The following is a 17571-nucleotide window of genomic DNA, read 5'->3' as shown; positions in this document are numbered from 1 at the left end:
GTTTGCTTAGTTCATGGATCTAAAATTAGAAGTAAGTTACCTTTTTACTTTTGCTATTCCTTAAATAGTCTCTTAATCTGTTTCTCTTGTGATATTACTCCCTTTGGAGGCCAAGACAAGGCTAAATTCTTTAGAGAAATACTTATTTTGCTAAAAGTAAAAATAGATTTGATCTACATTAGCAGTCTCAATATTCATAACAAAATGAAAACACAGGAACAAACTGCTGCAAATTCCTGAGCAAATGAAATTCAAGTCATCATATTTGCTCATGTCAATCATCCTTTTTATTTCTGAGCACTTTGATGTATACCTAACATCAGTTCTAAATGCTTCATGTGAGCTTTAAAAAAATAACATTAACTCACAAAGTAAATAAAGATGATGTAAGACATTTCAGGAATTTTCTGATGTGGCTTCATAACTCTGCAAGCCACCTGATGCACAGACCTTTTGGTCCCCTCACGTGGGACTAATTCGTACCCTACCATGTAGATATGGTAGAGCCAGAATTTCTACATGGTAGGGTACGTATTAGCCCAATAGGATTATTTCTTCTGTTCTGGATTATATTATAATGACTTGTGATGTCATTTTGCTGGGGACATGTAATTTTCTTACTTTGGTTTTGGATTTGTGTATTCATTTATTAGTTTACTGTAGTTGGGACAATTATATTAATGATAAGGATTATATTAATGATAAGGATTACATCAGACTAGGAGCCATACTGCTATGCTGCCTCTAAAATACTGTTACAATATAGGGCTTGTTTAGTGTTCAGTACAAGCACGTTTCAGTTGTAAATGTTATCCAAACTCCTTTTCTCCCTTCTAGGCAGACTCCCTCAGCCAGAGCCAGTGGGGCCCTTGAGCTGAAATTCCAGCAGCACAGAAGAGATGTGAGGACATCTCTCTGGAGCTGTGACAACCTTCTTGGAGGATGCTAGAAAGCCTATGTCTTGCTTTTGCTAGCATGACTCCACACAAAATTAATCGAGGCGGCAGCAAGCTGGCTGAGGGTGCTGAGAACTGGTGAAATCTGCCTGTTTGTTGTGGTTTTGTTGTTGCTAGTTTCTTGGGTTTGAGCAAGAAAGATAAGTAGGTCTGTGGTGGTGTTTTAGTCAAAGAACTGCCATGAACCCCAAAATATCGGTGTCTTTTATCAGAGTTTTTGCAAAGCCAAGTGAGAAAATTGATCAGAAAAAAAGAAATCAGCGAGGAATCGAGAAAGATATGTGATGGGAATGCGTAACTAAAATGCTAATTGACCTGTCTTGGAGGAAAGAGGATTGCTGTCTGAAACAATAAATGAGCGGTGCCAGCGGTGCAGAAGTTGAAAAGAGCTCTGTGCAGTGCCAGCCCGAATAAAGCCGCAGAGGGAAGCGGTCTGTGTTTAGGCTTGTTTTCGGCTGCTCTTGCTCACTTGGGTACTAATGAAGTACTGAACTTACAAGAGCTGTCACTTCCCACCCTAGTTTATCCACGGTATCTTGTTCTTGTGCCCATTTCCCAACAAAAAGGCTTTACTCAGGAAGATGAATGTGGCTATGAGCGTGAATGTCTGAACTAGGGCGCCTTGTGAACTGGAGGGTGGTAATGAGGAGCCTCGAAGCTGGCAAACCCACTGACCCTCAGCTCTGCCCAGGCACAGCGGTTTATTTGTACCGAGTTTCTTTGTGCACAGGATTGGTGGCAGAAAACATCAATTTCAAAGGCTGGTAGGAACCTGTGAAATGACAGAGGTTAAAGCCAGAAACTGTTATTTAAGTAGTGATGTTAGGTGAGGAAATGATTTTAAACAATAATGCTGTACCAACAAAATCTGTAATACAAAGTCATACCAGTAAACAGTGTTTTTTCTTGTCTTTTTTTTTTCCCCAGCTGTCACCCAGCCTAGGCAAGGCCTTCACAATGCCGGCTTTTTACAATCCAACATAAACATGCAACTGGGAGGATGCCAGATTTGCATTTTCTTGTAAAAACACAGGTAAAATTACAGCCCTCACAATTAGAAAGTATTGCATCTGACCAGAAAAGTGTATTGTGATTAAAACTGCTAAAACCTAAATGAAGTTCAGGCTGCAGCCTGTCCTCAGGAGGTTCAGCTCTACCATAACACTTGGGGAAGGAAGAAAGAAGAAGGAAGCCAGCTTGGCTAGGGTGAACTCTGACCGAGCCCAGGTACTATTGCTGTAGTAGTTTTCCAGAGCTCTTTATGGAGCTTAGCTCAGTGGTTTTCTCTGTCTGTTATGATGGAACAGGATTTTTTTTTTCTGGTTTTGAATTAAAAAAAAAAAACAAAAAACACTTATAAACAAAGACAATGCGATGAAGCAGAAATCTCCACCTGGGCACACCCTCTCATTGGGAAGGGTAAATAAACGTCTTTTCTGTTTAGATTTTCAGCTCTCATTCCTCAAATTCAAACTCCACCCATTGCACCAGTCATCCCCAAAAGCATCGGCAGGTCTCCTGGCACACGTATAAAAGCAGACGGGGCAGGACACCCCTCACAGTGTGCTGTACGTTGCCAGGTGTTGAACTTTATTGAAGCAGAGGGCTGTGAAAAGGCATCAGGAGCCACCATGTCAAGTAAAAGCTTCCAGGGACTGAAGGAGCAGGCAGAAGGTGCAGCAAAAGATGCTGGTAAGGAAGATGGAATATCATTGTCTGTTTGCCAGGGGGTTAGTTTCGGCTTGCACTTACCCAAACCAAAATCTGAAGCTATACTTCTAGCTTCATTGTAACTGATAAGACGTCCCATTAACAGATAACATTTGAGACTGGACAGTAAAGGTCCTGACAAGGAGCTGCTGCCCTGCTTGCAGGCAGGCCCACGCTGAGAGCAGGGCATGGCTTTTCGTTTTCTCTCCGTCCCTGGGGCTACGTTTTGGCCATCACCTGGAGCAGGCTCCAGCCCTGGCTCTCAGAACAGCCCAGGCACCACCTCTGCAGAGCTGGTGCAGGCACTGCTGAGCGCGGTTCTCGAGCTCTCCCCACACAGATCTTAAACCTGGTAGGTTTTAAGTGTTGAAGCCTTTTTTTTTTTTTTTTTAATGGTAACGACCTTTTGTATTTAGCATTTACTTTGCTCAGTGTGGTCTTTTTTTGTTCTCTGTGGTGGTTTTTAAGCTGCTCTCTGTTCAAGAGTTGGAGTTGGCCTTGAATGTTTGCTACTTGGCCTGAATACCAATGCCTTCTAGTAATACCTAAAGTGATTAAAATGGACTGTTTGTAAGAAATAATACAAGTGTGTTTCTATTGTAGTCTTATCCATCAGTGACCACCAGATTTTACATGGTTTAAAAAGCCTGTGTATATGTTTCTGTCATAAATATTCCCATGTTGTAGGACAAGTACTCTGTTATTATTAGCACTGTGCACTGGAAACCAACCTTGCAATGCGAAGTATAATAGCTTCACCTTTAAATGAATTAAAAAAGAAAAAAATCACCATGCGTCTAGCTTACTATAGCGTTTTATAGTATAATCTTTAGAGTTTGTGTGCAGACCGTTCCTAGCAGGGTATAATTTGTATTCGATTCAGTGCTGGATTTAGGTCCTGCAAGCACTTTGCTGTATAGCTGAAACATGTGAGTGACTTCACTGACTTCTTTGGAGTTGGAATAAGGTAGAGTAGAGTATTACACATCTGGGAGCAAATGTAGAGTAGACCCAGAGATCTGGTGGTACTCCTTTCTGAAAAAATTAAATAACTCTTGCTGCATCCTGAATGTGTTCCTGGCATTGAGGGATCATTTCACCTTCTAGCAGAGGTGATAAGATGGCTGCCACTCTTTGATAAGCTATCACACATCTTGTCTACAAAAGCACAAGACTACACTGCGTCTCGTGCTTTTAATGCTTTATATTCTGGAGCTGATCCATTATTGTTTTCTCTTCTAGTTCTCTTCACGCTCATTTAGATTGTTGTAAAATCTCCCTTTTCCTGTCCTGCTCTGTTTAGTATGTTTTCTTCCTTCTTGAAAAAAGGCACTACATCCAAGCAGCCGGCAAGGACAATGCACGTGAGATGGTCAAAGATCTTCAAGCATAATGACCTATAAAAATCAATAAAAGCTAGTGTAGTGCAAAATAAGCAACTTGCAGCCCAATGTCTCATTCAAGCTCCCTGCTAACCTTTGCTCCTTTATCTCCTCCTCATATTTTTATCTTCTGATGTGTCATCTATGTGCCCAGCTATCAGTAAGTGCTGATGACAATCTCACAGCTGCCTGCTCTGGCAGCACCCATACTTCATAGGGTGCCCATGAGCAAACCCCACAGACCCCAGCCTTGTCAGTGGCAGGGACGTAACCTGCCCCTGACAGGGAAAGCCTACTGACATCAGGAGGTCCTATGAGCATAAGTGTGAACAGATGGAAATGTATTTTTGTGTCCTTAATTACAGCAAATTCACTGGGACAGGCTACGCAAGATGCAGTCAACCAGATTACAGATGCCAGCCAGAAAGGTATGAGAAATTATGTTGAAGTCAACAGGAGATGGAGCAGCTGAACACGCGCACAGCAGGCAGCTCCCATTGCCCCCTGTCCTGTGAGCACGCTCGGGATGACGGTCCCCTGGTGTCTGTGACAATTTTGGCCTTTCACAAAACTCCTGGGAAAGGATCTCTGGATCTGCTCCTTGGTAGCACCATGCGCTCGCTGGCAGACATCCCACAACCAACGACCTGCCCCCGGTCACCGTGTCTGGTGCATGGCACTCAGCCTCGTGCTCAGATTTCGCCTTCCTGTAGAGAAAAGTTCTGGGAACAAAGCAGACAAAACTTCGTTCTTCCTCCCTGAGGATGCAGCAGGCTTGCAATGCATCTTGCCTCCTCCAGCCCCGAGGGCAGGAGTCCGCCCAGGGGTAAGCCCAGGCCAGCCCCAAGCGCCTGCTGAGGCAGCAGCCGGGGTCAATCATTAATGATCAAAGCTGGAAGGGCGCCGAGCACAGAGCTTTGGCAGCTCATTTCTTATCATTGGACGCTGGCAAGATATATCCCTGTATTTTTACAGAGTAAACATTTTCACACTTCCCCTTCCCATCATAAATATTAAACTGTGGTGCATTTTTTCAAGCTTTTTGCTTATCTGTTATTTTTTTTTTCCCTCTCTTTCAGCTATTGATAAGGCTTCCAAGACAGCACAGGATGGTGTAGAAAAAGCAACTGGACAAGCTGCAGAAGCCATGTCTGGCTTTGGGAAAAAATGTGGACTTAAGAAATAATGTTAATTTAAGCAAACAGTATTGCATGTAAAATCCATCTTAGTTCTGCAACTCCCTACTCCTGCATGTGGAAAAATGAAAACTGTTTGAGATCTGGATGACTACTCTCTCCCCAAGTACAAAATCGTAAGGCAGAATGCTCTCCTTATTCTTCCTATAGGAAAATTACATCTCTTAGCACATCTTATAACATCTGTTCACAATGTTCTGTTCAAAATGGACCATAAGGCTTCAGCAATGTTATTGCCCTGCTCTTACAACAGTGCAATAATTATTGCCACATTTGTTGAGTGTACTTACAAAAATAGCAAAACTGTTAATTTTCTGGGGCACCAGAATATTCACATGATGAAATTAAGTTTCCTCTCAGTAATCAAAAGTTAAGCTGGTGTTATATTTCATGTTGGTTGTTCACTCATTCTATTTTGCTGTATTTTCAGACTGAGATAAATAAAAAGTACTATTAAGATTTCCACCCCTCCACCCCCTGGAAATGTATCACCTTGTAATGTACTCTTGCTGTGTCATTGGGGTTTCAGTAAAGGATCGCACAATGTCCTGCCAATCTCTTTTGCTTTTGATTTGAAGTCCAAAGAGGCCAGTGACCGTCCCGTAAGGTAGGTGCAATGAGCAGCAGTCCCTGAGCACTGCTCACAGATGTCCCAGCACACACGGCACAGCGGGTACCCGCTCTCGAGGTGTTGGTGCTTAGAGGTGGCTGTGCTACAGAGCAGAGTGGGCAATCTGCTGGCCTGGGAGATGGAAATATTTATTTTAAATTGCTGATTGCTGAGCAGTCAGAGCCTGGCTGCAGCCTGACAGGATGCCCACTTAGCCTTTCCTTTGTCAACAGAAGGCACTATTACCCACTTATTCACAGTAAGTGCTCTTACCTTTGCCTTTGGATGTTTCTCATTGCTAAGCAATTTTGGCAATATTTGCCTTTTTCTTTTTTTTTTTTCTTTTTTTTTTTTTTTTTGACTGGATTGAAGTCTCACCAGTCTGTTTTGGGTAAAAAGCTAATCTGGGCCTTACAAAAGAAAACCAAAGACTAACTAAAGGCATCTGGATATAAAGAAACAGGGCAGCCCAGGCCAGGTTTAAACACTGCTGTCTCACACCTGCTGGCCAAGAGCTGAGGGTGACAAGGGTTTTTTTGGAAGCACTGGTGTTTGCTGGTGCAGTCCTGGGACAGAGTAGCCCACTGTTGAACATGAAGAGCACTGAGCATTGGCTGCAATCTGCTCAGGACCGCACGGACTGAAAAACCTTTAGAGGAACCTATATGTGACGCATCACCTGTGAGCAAACATAGTCCAGGGCTTTGCACTGAGTGTCCCAATGCAATGTCCACTGTCATTTAAAGCTCTAAAAGCCTAAATATTTACCCAAGTGCAAGCTCACAGAAAAAGAGCAACACTATTGCACTGTCAGTTACCGGGCGACACTCAATAGTACTTAATTATTTAGTACTTTCCATGGTTACTTCCCTCATGGTGAAATCTTCAGAAAATGAGCACTTAGGCTTGGAATTTCACAGCTTGGTGTTGTGTTTGTGGGTAATAGTAGTCCACGCACTGGTCTTCATTACACTTTACTTTCTGCAAAGCAGTTCTTAGTTCATATTAACAAAAAAATCGGCAGTTATGGTGTGTGTTTGTTCTGTTTTTCCCAGTAAAACCACTTATCTTCTTAAACAACTGATACTGTTCCTGGTGCTCTGTGCTCCTGGTACAGGCCAGACACTCAGCATGCAGGCTTCACATTGCCTCGCTGCAGCCGCAGAGGGGACTGCCAGGCGGGGGGCACACTGGAGGCCAGCCCCCTCCTCCAGTGAGCAGAAATGCTGGTCTCCATCTGGCCAAGGAGCACCAGGAGGCAACTCCCAGCACTCGGTGCCAGGAGCAGGGACGTGACACAAAGCCCTTGCTGCTTCAGCACTGATCCCAGGAGCCTGAGCAGAGTTTGTCACAGCTCCTTTGTCCTGAGGGCAGATGCTGTTGCAGAGGCACCCGTGAGTCTGACTCACTTACTGGCAAGTATTTCCAGGGCTAAACTTTAGAGCTTTGCTCCACAAATTAGATCACGATCTTGTTCACAGTGCTCTTTGGCCTTAAAGAATTTGGGGCTCATCCTTCCCTTGTGCATCGCATAGGCAGCCAGCTCCCAACCGAGTACCATGTATTCCCATCTAAACCAAAAGGCTCCGGATAGTGCATCAAAGCAAAACGAGAGCCTTACAGCTCCTACCAGCTCATGTGCCACAAGCCATAGGGACACGTGGAGTTACCTAACAGCTGAGCTTCCACCAGCTGTGTTCTCAAATTCCCTAAAATTTGCTCCTGGGTGTGTCCCCAGCTGGCTGAGCCTTGAGGTCTGATCAAAGCGGATTCACGCCCAGCCTGGCCCCACCTGCACAGGTGAGTGCTGCTATCAAATAAATACCTTTGGGCTATCAAGGAATGGAGTTTTATGAACTCCTTGTACCCACTTCAGCTTTGACTGCAGCAGTCCATTCACTAGGGCTGCTCCCCTGATTGCCATCAGTGGTAGCAATAGGGACAACTAAGCCTGTAATCCTAAAGGATGAAATACCAGAACTGAGTCTACTGTCTCAGCTGCTCCTAGTAACTTTTCCCAAACTCATTATTATTTAGTAAAGATGTACAAAATCCAGAAAGTCTTCTCTGCAACATAAAAAAAGTATATTTTCTATTTTCCAGACGTTTTTCCGTTTTCTTGTTGAGCAACTCCCATTTCCCCCAGGCAGTTGCACTCTGTACTGTTTCCCTGCAGTTTCCCTCTCCGGCCACGGTGTGGAGCAGGAGCCCACGGCTGCCAGCCGGGGCCACGAAGTTGGTTTCACGCCCAACCCCACTTCCACGGGCAGTTTGCAGCTTGCCCCCGAGCCCTGTGGCAGCAGCACCTTGTTCTGCTGCTGTCCGGAGGAAGCCCCTCAGCCTTTGCGCATGCAGGGGCCACAGAGGCGATGCCTATAGTTTCCCTTTTGATAGGAAATATCAAAATATTCAGATAGGAAATTGCCAGGAATTTCAGGCAAGCAATTCCTGTTCATGAGTACCTACTTCTTCCCATTTAAAAGTAGTTTGAACATATATTTTTTCCCTTTTTGAACAACTTGCAGACCTACCCCAGCAAGAACCACTTCCCTTCAAGCATTTCTAGCGCTCAGGGTTACTTTTAGGAGCTGGGCCAGCAGAGCGTGTGTTAAACCTAGATGGCAGAGAACACAAACGCCCTGTGCAACAGGCTGGCTTGCATGCCTGGGGAGGCATTCAGTGTTAAACATTAACTGAGCCCTGGCTAGGGGAAGCCACAGCTGCATCTCCTGCTGGGCTCAGCATAGCCAGCCCCGTAGCTGGCCACCAGAACGGCACTGCCTCAGTTTCCCCAGTTCCTGCTCTCATGCCTGCTTGCTTTAGCTTCTGGCTCTGTCACGTGCCCAACCCAGGGCACATGGGTTTATGAAATACAGCCTCTGTCCTGCAGGACTCACCCTCCCAAATCAGCCTCTGTGCCATCAGCACGGCACCCACTGCGCCCCTGGCCCCGCAGCCCTGCTGGCCCTGCACAGGCAGCCGCTGCTGCAGGCCCTGGGGCTGAGCGGTGGGACAGGGACAGGACGGGGATGGAAGGGGTACAGGTGGCTGCTGGGGGAGCTGCCGGGGAGGCTGCATGCTTTGCGCTGTGCTGTTGTGTCACGACCTGAAGAAGTGCCAGCCAAACCCCACAGCCTTTCTGCTTCCCAAACAGCAGGAGCAGCACCAAGCCATGCCAATAGGAATGGAGATTTGGGGAATTCTGGCAAGCTTGGACGTTCTGCAGCCCATTCCCTCTTGTTGTCGAAGCAGCCATGACTGCTGAACTGCAGATATTAGAGGGGCCATCCTCACCTGTTCCCTCAGGCCTCCATTTATGAACAGATCTGCCTATGAACTTGTTGAACCTTTCTTGGCATTGCCAATGCTGTCTGCTCCCAGAATCCGTGGTAGCAGCAGGTTCACTGGCAGTTGCCACCTGTGGAGGATGATCTTCCCTTCAGGCTTATCTCTTACCACTTACAACAATTGCCCCCTAACCCTAACCCTGGCCAGGTTTGGCAAATAGCGGCCCTGCTGTGAGCAGCGCAGGGAGCCCTTCCTGAAACTGCCTGCACCTGGGCCAAGATTGCCCCAGCTGAGCCCTGGCTGGGGAGGCCACAAAATGGCTGCTGGGGGGCCTGGCTGGGCAAGACACAAAATGGCTGCTGGGGGGCCTGGGGGCCTGCCTGGGCAGGCCATAAAATGGCTGCAGGTGTGGGGGGAAGGCACAGCAGGAAGGTAGGAGTGCGAGGTGGGAGGTGCGTGATCTGGGGGAGAAGGGGGTGGCGTGTGGTGGCAGTGGCTATCCATCACAGAGGGTGTGGGTGTCCTGCAGCCTGGGCTGGTGATGAAAGGTGCGTGATTTTTTTCTTGCATGTTCTGTTAGTATTTGCCTATGGTGGTTGACTGAGCTTGGGTCAGGTACCCGCTTGTGCCTTGGCATTTTCAGAGTGTGCCCTTAGTGCTGAAGAGGGGTGTTTTTGGTGCCTCTGTGTAAGGCAAGCTGTTGTTTTGTGAAATGTGCAAGCCTGCTGCTGATTCGTAAGGCTTGTTGCCCTCACGAATCTTTCGCTGTGAAAGTGGAGCAGTAGCAGTACAGGACTAGGAAGTCGCTGTTTCCTGAAAATGGATCTAGGTGTGGATAACTAAGGATGTTGTGGAGAACAATAGGTGAATTTTTTACTGCTCTGCTGTTGTGTAATGGTTTTCCCCAGGTCAAATGCTGTTCTGGATTGTCAGAAATATTTCAGGGTTTTGCTGCGTTGTATGTTGGTTCCTAACTTACGTCCAGTTCTTTTAACTTCAAGGAAAACTTCAAAACTAAATGTTTACTTTTATCATACTGTTGTTGTTGTTTTTCTAAGTATATTTTGCTAAAAGTTGTTTTCATACATGCTGTCAGAAGATAATATGATACCGATATGTCCATCTCTACGCTCAGAAATCCCTCTGTATCCTATATAATTGAGTGCAATGACCTATTCTATGTAAGCGAGGAACTGCAATGGTAAAATGTCTCTTTGCTATGTAAACTGGAATGGTAAAACTGGAACTGCAATGGTGAAATGTCTTTACAATTTGCATGCAGCTGGGCAAACTGTAGAGGAGCTGTTGTTCATGGAGCTAAATGTCTGGGGTAGAGAGAGGTTCTCCTAGAGCCTGCTGTGGGCAGAAGATCAGGCTGCCGGGTCAGCATTTTGTTTTAGGGTACATTACATTTTGATCTACTTTTGCAACAATTGTTTGATGAACAGAGTGAGGGATGGCTGTACATAGTGTGGAAGGGTGCATAAAGCAATTCTACTAGAAAGCTGGTGATCTCAGCAAAATACAAGTTTGGTCACCATGGGTATGAACAGCTGGGTAGCACACAGGAGCTCTCCTAGAGACAATGGAGTGGGGATGAATTGCCCTGATGCTTTCTGCCTCCTCCTTCCCCTGTCACAGCTATAATCCCTAGCACAGGGATATCCAGAGGCAGGGCTGCATCCTGCTCCTCTGGTACAGGGTAAGCAGGACATACTTGGCAGCCTCTAGCACAGTGATGGCCTGCTGCCACGTCCTGTCCTACCCAGCAGCGTGGGAGCACCGTGGTTGGGCTTGTAGTGCTTTGCTATTGGAAAAACCTGTCTGTAACTGCTCCTTGTGCTGGATCCTGCAAGCGTGCACTGTGGGGATGGAGGAAGGGTGCCAGCCGTCCATTTTCAGCCTCCCCAGCTGGGTATTGGAAATGGAGAGTTAAAATGTTATGACACACCATGAGATTATTAGGCTTGTCTAACATAACAAAGATTTCATCACGTACTTTTTTAAAAAAGCAATGTTAGCCCCGCCTGTTTCTTTTTTTAACTCTGTGTTTAAGTCTTGACTGGAGGAGGAAAAAGTCGGCAAGAATCCTCTGAAACTGGATACTTTTCTATGTAAGGCTTTGAAATACCAGAGCTCGTTTAGGCAATTCCTCAGCTGAGGATTTTGGATGTTTTTCTGCCCCCGGCAGCCTCCTGGGAAGGTTTCATAAGGACAGCTGTGGAATGCGCTCTGTTTACCAACTTCTTGCCATGGAAAAACAAAGCTTTTATTCCTGGGCTATGGAAAACTTCTGCCGATTAATCCACACCCCTTCTCTGGGGAGGAAAGCACAACAAACAGCAATGTCTCTTCACCCTTTTATGCATCGTATATTAATCACCTAACAAGGGCTCACAGCTATCCCGTGCTCCAGCCTGCATTTGCCCTCTAACTACTGGGAGGAGTTCTGCTTTGTCTATAAAAAGCTGCACTTTGCTGAACACTGTAACAGAACCAAACTTAGGGACCTGATCACCCATCCTCTGTGGAGAGAGCAGACTGAAAACAGCCATGTTTGGGATTGGGAAGAAGCTCGCTGAGGAAGCAACACAACAAGCTGAAAGTGCTGCACAGGTGGCAGGTAAATGCAAACCACTATTTCCCTCTGCATGTACCTCTTTTTAGGTGTTGAAGTGTGTGCCCTGCTTGCACCCCAGTGGGCTTTCTGTTCTGCAGCATGGAGCAAATGTCTCACGTGTGAACTTGGCTTTATAGATGCTCCCCTCAGGGGTGTGGTTGGTATGTCTCCAAAACCCTCTGGTACTACAGTAAGGTACCAGTACTAACTACTGGTTTCTAAATACTTCTCCTGCTCACTTCTAACAAGTGGGTATCTAGATGATCTCCTGAAGAGACGAGAGGACAGTAGAAAGCTGATAGAGGAGGTGAGGTGACTTAGTAAAAAAAAAAAAAAAAAAAAACACAAAAACTATGAACAGCCATGATAAATACGAGTTTTGTAGTAGGGTAATGGATTAGCTTCCTGAAGCTCTGAGGTCTTTGATCTGTTCCAGCCCAGCTGATGTTGTAGCTGCTCATGCCACTAAAAGCATTGGTGTAATCACTGGGGCTTGGGCACCTGAGTCTTGCTGTTGTGACACTTCCAGCATTTCTCCAGAATTAAGGAGCGTGCCACTTAGGTGAGCCACTGCTGGTGAAGCCAAGCAGACTCTGTAGTGATGCAATTCCTGACGTGTTAGTGCTTCATATAATGTGAAGGGTTGAGATTACCTAATGTCATGGAAAGTGAGTCTTGAAACTGGATACTGTGACCTCAAATGCAGTAGAAATGTTTTTTTTTTTTAATATTATTCCCTAATGGGCAGATCCCCAGGCAGTGCTCAGTGAAGCAAGTGTTAAGCCTGCTACTAATTTACCATCTATTCCTGGGTCAGCTTGCTAGGAGGTGAAAGAGCCCTAACCCCACACTCACTACCCCCTATTCCTAAGAATTTGAGTTGGTTCTGAAACCAACTATGTTTATGCTGAAGCATGAAATAAACACCCCAGGAATCAAGCAGAGGGTAACCACCACTTCTTGTTTTTGAATTAAGATTCCCTCTTGCTTTTGCTGTACAGCAGCCCTAGATATGTTTTGTATTTTTTTTTTTGGTGGAGGGTTTTTAATGTTCATGCTCTGTTTCTTAATATTAGAGGAACATTACTGTTTTTTTTCTGCTAGAAGACTGATACGGAAATTTTAAACATGGCATTTGTCCATTTTAGCATGTCCCTTTCCCCTTTTGCCCAAAGTGCTTGATGCTGAACCATCTCTTTGGATACCAGCAGACACCTTGGGCTGAACCCCACACGCATCTTTCCAGCATGCCCCATGCTGCAGTCCAGCTTCTCTTCCGGATGGAGCAGGAGCAACAACAGGAGCTCCCAGGCACTGGCCTGACTCTGACCACTTCGATGCACTGTCGCACGCCTTGATGAGAGGCAGTAAATAAACAGCACGTGGTGCTCAACTTGTGCTGTTTCACTGCCAGTGCCGCACCCAGTCTCGGAAGTATTATCAGTAGAGGTATCCTCCAAATCCTCATTAAATGAAAACAAAAGTGGGAAGCAGGTTGTTGTGCCACTTCTTTCAAAGCAGAACAAGACCGTCCAACTGGTGGTTCTGCAACTATTAATTAAATTATCTTTGAAATATTTCAGTGGTGCCTGCATGTGCCCTGGGGGCTTAGTCCCCTGAGCCATTGCTAAGTTTAGAGTGGAACAACTGGTCTTTGCAAGCATCTAAAATTGGCACCTGCTCCAGAGCTCCTAAAGGGAGCCATGAACTTGGATGTGACCTGGGATTGGTACAGAAAGCATTTTTCTTAGCCTTGATCAGCCCGCATCATCCACCAGTTAGTAAACTGCATCAAAAGATGATGCATGCTGATAATTAGCGTAGCTTTTAAGCAGTAAAAGGTCTTAGGAACTGAGGGTGAAATAGGCCGCTGGTTTATGAGACAGCGTTAATGCAACAGCTACTGTTGGAAAGCCATTCAGTCCAAGCCTGGAGGAGTTCTTAAGTGGGTTGGGAGTGTCTGAAGCTTCAGTGCTGTCCTCTCACCCAAGCAATAGCCCCTCACAGTGTGCTTGCATCCTCTTTCTGGCTCACTCAGCCTTTCCTGCAGTGGCTGCTGGGCAGAGCAGATCAATGCCTTTAGAAGGTAGCATTTGGAGCCAAGGTCAATAAAACATGCAGGTTGAACTGAAGGCTGTTTAACCTTCCCCCCCCCCCCCCCCCCCCCCCCTTTTTTTAGGTAACCCTTCAGAGTTGTCATTACTGAATTTAGGAAAGGGGTGGACTGCTTAATTTACACTTATGTTTTCTTAATTCCAGTTAACACAGTGGGTCAGACTGTGCAGCAAGCAGTGGATCAGGCTAAGGAAGCTGGTCAGAAAGGTACAATACCGTTTCTACTTCTTTTAATGCCATTCCAGTGAAATCCCAGATAGGTCCCCCACCTCTGCCCCAGCACCCCTCATCTTGTGAGAGGCTGCTGGATATGTTGGTGCCCTCAGTGACGGCAGCAGGGGAGAGCCCTGCTTTCCCAACGCTCTCCACCCAGAGCACAGCACTTCAGTGCTGATGTGGGGGCTCTGAGGATGCAGCCCCCTCCTAGTAGGGCTGTACTGCCGTCCCAGGGCTGACCAGCAAAAAGCAACAAGGCCACTTCAGCCTCTTTCCCTGCCTGGGCAGAACTGTACTACAACCAGACTCCTTTAGTACCTTCTATGATCCCCTTTAGACTCCCCTCTCACCTACACCTGGTGAGAAAGAGCAGCTGTTGTAGTAATGATAGTTACCTATGTTTTTTCTGTTTTAAAAGCTCTTGATGAAGTCTACAAAGCAGCTGAAACTGGGGAAAAAGCTGTAAAAAATGTAGCAAATCAAGCAACTTCCTGGGGCAAAAGCTTTGGACAATGAAGATGATACTGTAACACCACCGAACTTCTTGTAAATTTTTACTGCATGTACTCTTAAATAAAACCCCTATAATCTACATGGGTTGCGTGCATTCTTTGGGATTACTTTGATTACACACACTGAATCATAGTCACTGGTGTAGAAAGACTGGATTACTGCACAGAGCAGACTGCTGAAGTTGTGCTATGCCATTAATCCAGCCAAACACCATCTCTTTGCGTGAGCTAAGGGATGGTTGTGAGTGGGCACAATGCAAGCCAAGGACTTGCAATTTAGGGTCCTCTCTCATGTAGTCACTGAGCTTAAGTTAGGGCCCCATCAGAGCAAGTCTCAAAAGCTGAGCACCTAAACACCCATTTCAAGACAAGGTATGTACCTATTGCTTCTGTGACTACTCTCACTTCTGATCTTATCTGTAAAATTGTGATTAGGAATTGTGCAAATGAAGGCTCAGCTGTATTTAAGGTATACAGAACCACCATAAAACAGCGCCATGATACTGGAACCAATGCTAACGTCAAAACAGTAACAGCAAAAACTGCTGGTGAAGCACTTAACTCACCACTGAACTGCTTAATGCTGCCTGGGCTGGATTATCAGTGTAACTTGAAGAGCTCTCCACAGCAAAGTGTTGATATGTAATGCAGTGCACAGTACAGCAAGGGAGGCATCACGTTTTCATGGTTCCCATCAAATGCAGATGGACAGTAATCAAACATGAGCCAGAAGAACAAAGAGCAAATCTGGGCTGAAACAAAGTCACCACCTTGCATGCATACGAACTTTAAGAGCGATGAGAGAACTGATTTGCTACTTCAGTCAGGAACTGGGCACTACAAACTTGCTAATTTTTAATGGTATAATTTAGAGATCACTTAGTGTCTTGAAATCACAGTGAGAATTATCGCTGTTCCAGCACTTCCTCCTGGTGGTAACAGGAGCCTTCAGTGAAAACTGATGTAGTACTGATTTCTTTGCTGGGATGAAAAATGGTCGTTCTACTGGCTATTCTGTACTCCAGAATCTTTTCATGTTTAGTAGCTTGCAGGAGGCAAGGAACTGAAAACTGTAGTTGTCTTTCCTGGGACTCAGCTACACCTACCCCTGTAGTACTTGCTCTAGCTAGTAGGCATGGTTCACAACCATTTCAAATCTGTGCTCAAATCAGACTTCAAGCATTGACTGGCTCCCTACCAAGCAACCTGGCAAATACCTTGGTGAAGCGTGTAGTGGCATGTCAGCGAATGCAAGCAGTGACAGTGATGCTAGCTGGAGGCAAAGCTTGTGTGTGGCATGCGTCTGTGCAAGGAGGGGAGTGTTCTCCATAAAGTTTGATCTAAAAACTGAATTCCTGTTACAGTTATTGCAAGAAAACATTATGGCTATATTTATAATCTATGTCCTAGGCCATGACTGTTTTTTTCAGCTGTGGTTACAAAAAGGCTAGGGTTGCTCACAGCAAATGTGTGAAGTTTTACTACTACTTTTTTTTCTGTGTTGCTGTTGCCTGGTCTTGAAAGAGAGAGAGGTGCTAAAAATGTGATAAGGAACATTTGGTTTTATTTTTTTCCTTAACTATGTAATGACAATGGGACTGAGCTCCATACTGCACATATACTCAGTTCTAGTGTAGCCTTTAACGTAGGCTATCACGTCAGTGCAGGGCATCAATCACCAGAAGTCTGGATTCACCAATACAACTTGGTTCTTGCATTTAGCTACAAGCAAAGGACAAATCTTCAGATATGCTGTAATCTGAAATCAAACCCCAAAGGTCAGTCTCATCAAGAATCTAGTCTTTGACAGAAAGTACCCCCAAGTTCTCCTTCTGCTCAAAGTCATGCCTCACAGGTCTCCACAGTGACACTGTTAACGAAAGGTCAGTGCAGCCAAGTGGGCTGAGGGAGAAATTCAGTCTTCAAAGGCTTCTCTCTGGTAAAGGCTCATCTCTAGGTTTGGTAAAATCATGGCTGATGGTAGGTCTGATTTCTTTGAGGATATCTTACAGAAGGTCCTGGGAAAGCATATACAAATGGGTGCGTATTACAAGACTGTACGATGCTAATGAACTGGGGGATTTAAAGCTAGGCACTGCACAGCTATTAGCTTTTTTCCCTTCAACCAGGACAGGAGGTAGAAAATACCCTTGTTAGCTACCTGTGCTAGCTTCCTGTGTGCTCCAGTACTGAAAGGGTCCCACTCTTCCTGTTTGCACAGCCAAATAGAAGTAGTGAGAGAGTAGTTTACTAGAGAGGAGAGGGGGACAGGGAGGGAGAAAACAGACAATTAGCCAAGTTCCTCTACTGATACTGCACTCTGCTTTCACCAACCATGTCATCGGATAGCGTACATCCGTTAGCTTTTAAGATTATTTTTCAATAATAAAATTTGTGAACTTTTGGTCTCCAAGTTTTAGCTGAAGTAGACTGCAAGTTGCCAGAGGCATGCAATCTGAGTTTTGTGTAATTATCTAGCACCTGCACCTGAAAATATGATCCAAGATACAGCTCTTGTGTTTAGAGATCCACACCTTGATCATAGTACTTATGTCATGCTCACAGCTTTCTTTTTTATAAATGTCAGGATATATATGCTGCATTTAGGTGATTGAAAATACTTTTTTAACCCTGACTATTAGCGTTTGTGATGGCGTAAGCTATTAGATAAATGTATCTTACACATTTATAGCTCCAAGATAACTATGAGAGTAGTTCTCACTACTAGAGCAGTTCTCCATACAAATTTACAGGAACACGTTAAAGACCTGAAACTATTTAAACCATATATAACTTCAGCCATCTTGTTGACTGGCAAGTTTGATATAGTGATTTCTATTAGTGAGTCCCGTTCTATAACTAAAAGACAGTCTCTTACCAGTAGCCAGGTAGTGAATAAACAAGTGTGTTGTGACGATTCAGTTTGAAAAAAACTGAAAGCTATTACATGAAATAGAAGACAATAA

The 17571-nt window shown here is 45.2% G+C and overlaps 2 protein-coding genes and 1 long non-coding RNA gene across 3 annotated transcripts in view; all 3 read left to right on the top strand.

Annotated features, from left to right (window-relative positions):
* Nucleotides 1–1866: 1866 nt before the first annotated feature.
* LOC310902961 (uncharacterized protein) lies at nucleotides 1867–5709 on the top strand. Its single transcript, XM_083845373.1, has 4 exons — nucleotides 1867–1989; nucleotides 2401–2648; nucleotides 4414–4476; nucleotides 5128–5709. The coding sequence occupies exons 2-4, from the start codon at nucleotides 2588–2590 to the stop codon at nucleotides 5232–5234; spliced, it is 231 nt and encodes a 76-aa protein (XP_083701499.1). The 5' UTR covers nucleotides 1867–1989; nucleotides 2401–2587; the 3' UTR covers nucleotides 5235–5709.
* Nucleotides 5710–9536: 3827 nt separating this feature from the next.
* Nucleotides 9537–17571, top strand: part of LOC310902962 — a 34451-nt gene continuing 26416 nt past the window's right edge. Inside the window, exon 1 of the long non-coding RNA XR_014587160.1 lies at nucleotides 9537–9574. This is a non-coding gene — a long non-coding RNA (uncharacterized lncRNA). The remainder of the gene's footprint in view (nucleotides 9575–17571) is intronic.
* LOC310902960 (uncharacterized protein) lies at nucleotides 11534–14685 on the top strand. Its single transcript, XM_083845372.1, has 3 exons — nucleotides 11534–11765; nucleotides 14022–14084; nucleotides 14512–14685. The coding sequence occupies exons 1-3, from the start codon at nucleotides 11696–11698 to the stop codon at nucleotides 14607–14609; spliced, it is 231 nt and encodes a 76-aa protein (XP_083701498.1). The 5' UTR covers nucleotides 11534–11695; the 3' UTR covers nucleotides 14610–14685.

This window comes from Anser anser (assembly GCF_964211835.1).
Source record: "Anser anser genome assembly, chromosome: 7".
In the NCBI taxonomy this organism is placed as follows: domain Eukaryota; kingdom Metazoa; phylum Chordata; class Aves; order Anseriformes; family Anatidae; genus Anser; species Anser anser.
This window is presented reverse-complemented; position numbering and strand designations above follow the sequence as displayed.

Excerpts from the sequence above, each read along its gene's own strand:
- LOC310902961 (XM_083845373.1), top strand. The coding sequence starts at position 2,588 with ATGTCAAGTAAAAGCTTCCAGGGACTGAAGGAGCAGGCAGAAGGTGCA. Across the intron at positions 2,649-4,413 it reads AGGTGCAGCAAAAGATGCTG|CAAATTCACTGGGACAGGCT; the intron begins GTAAGGAAGATG and ends CCTTAATTACAG. Across the intron at positions 4,477-5,127 it reads TACAGATGCCAGCCAGAAAG|CTATTGATAAGGCTTCCAAG; the intron begins GTATGAGAAATT and ends CCTCTCTTTCAG.
- LOC310902960 (XM_083845372.1), top strand. The coding sequence starts at position 11,696 with ATGTTTGGGATTGGGAAGAAGCTCGCTGAGGAAGCAACACAACAAGCT. Across the intron at positions 11,766-14,021 it reads AAGTGCTGCACAGGTGGCAG|TTAACACAGTGGGTCAGACT; the intron begins GTAAATGCAAAC and ends TCTTAATTCCAG. Across the intron at positions 14,085-14,511 it reads TAAGGAAGCTGGTCAGAAAG|CTCTTGATGAAGTCTACAAA; the intron begins GTACAATACCGT and ends CTGTTTTAAAAG.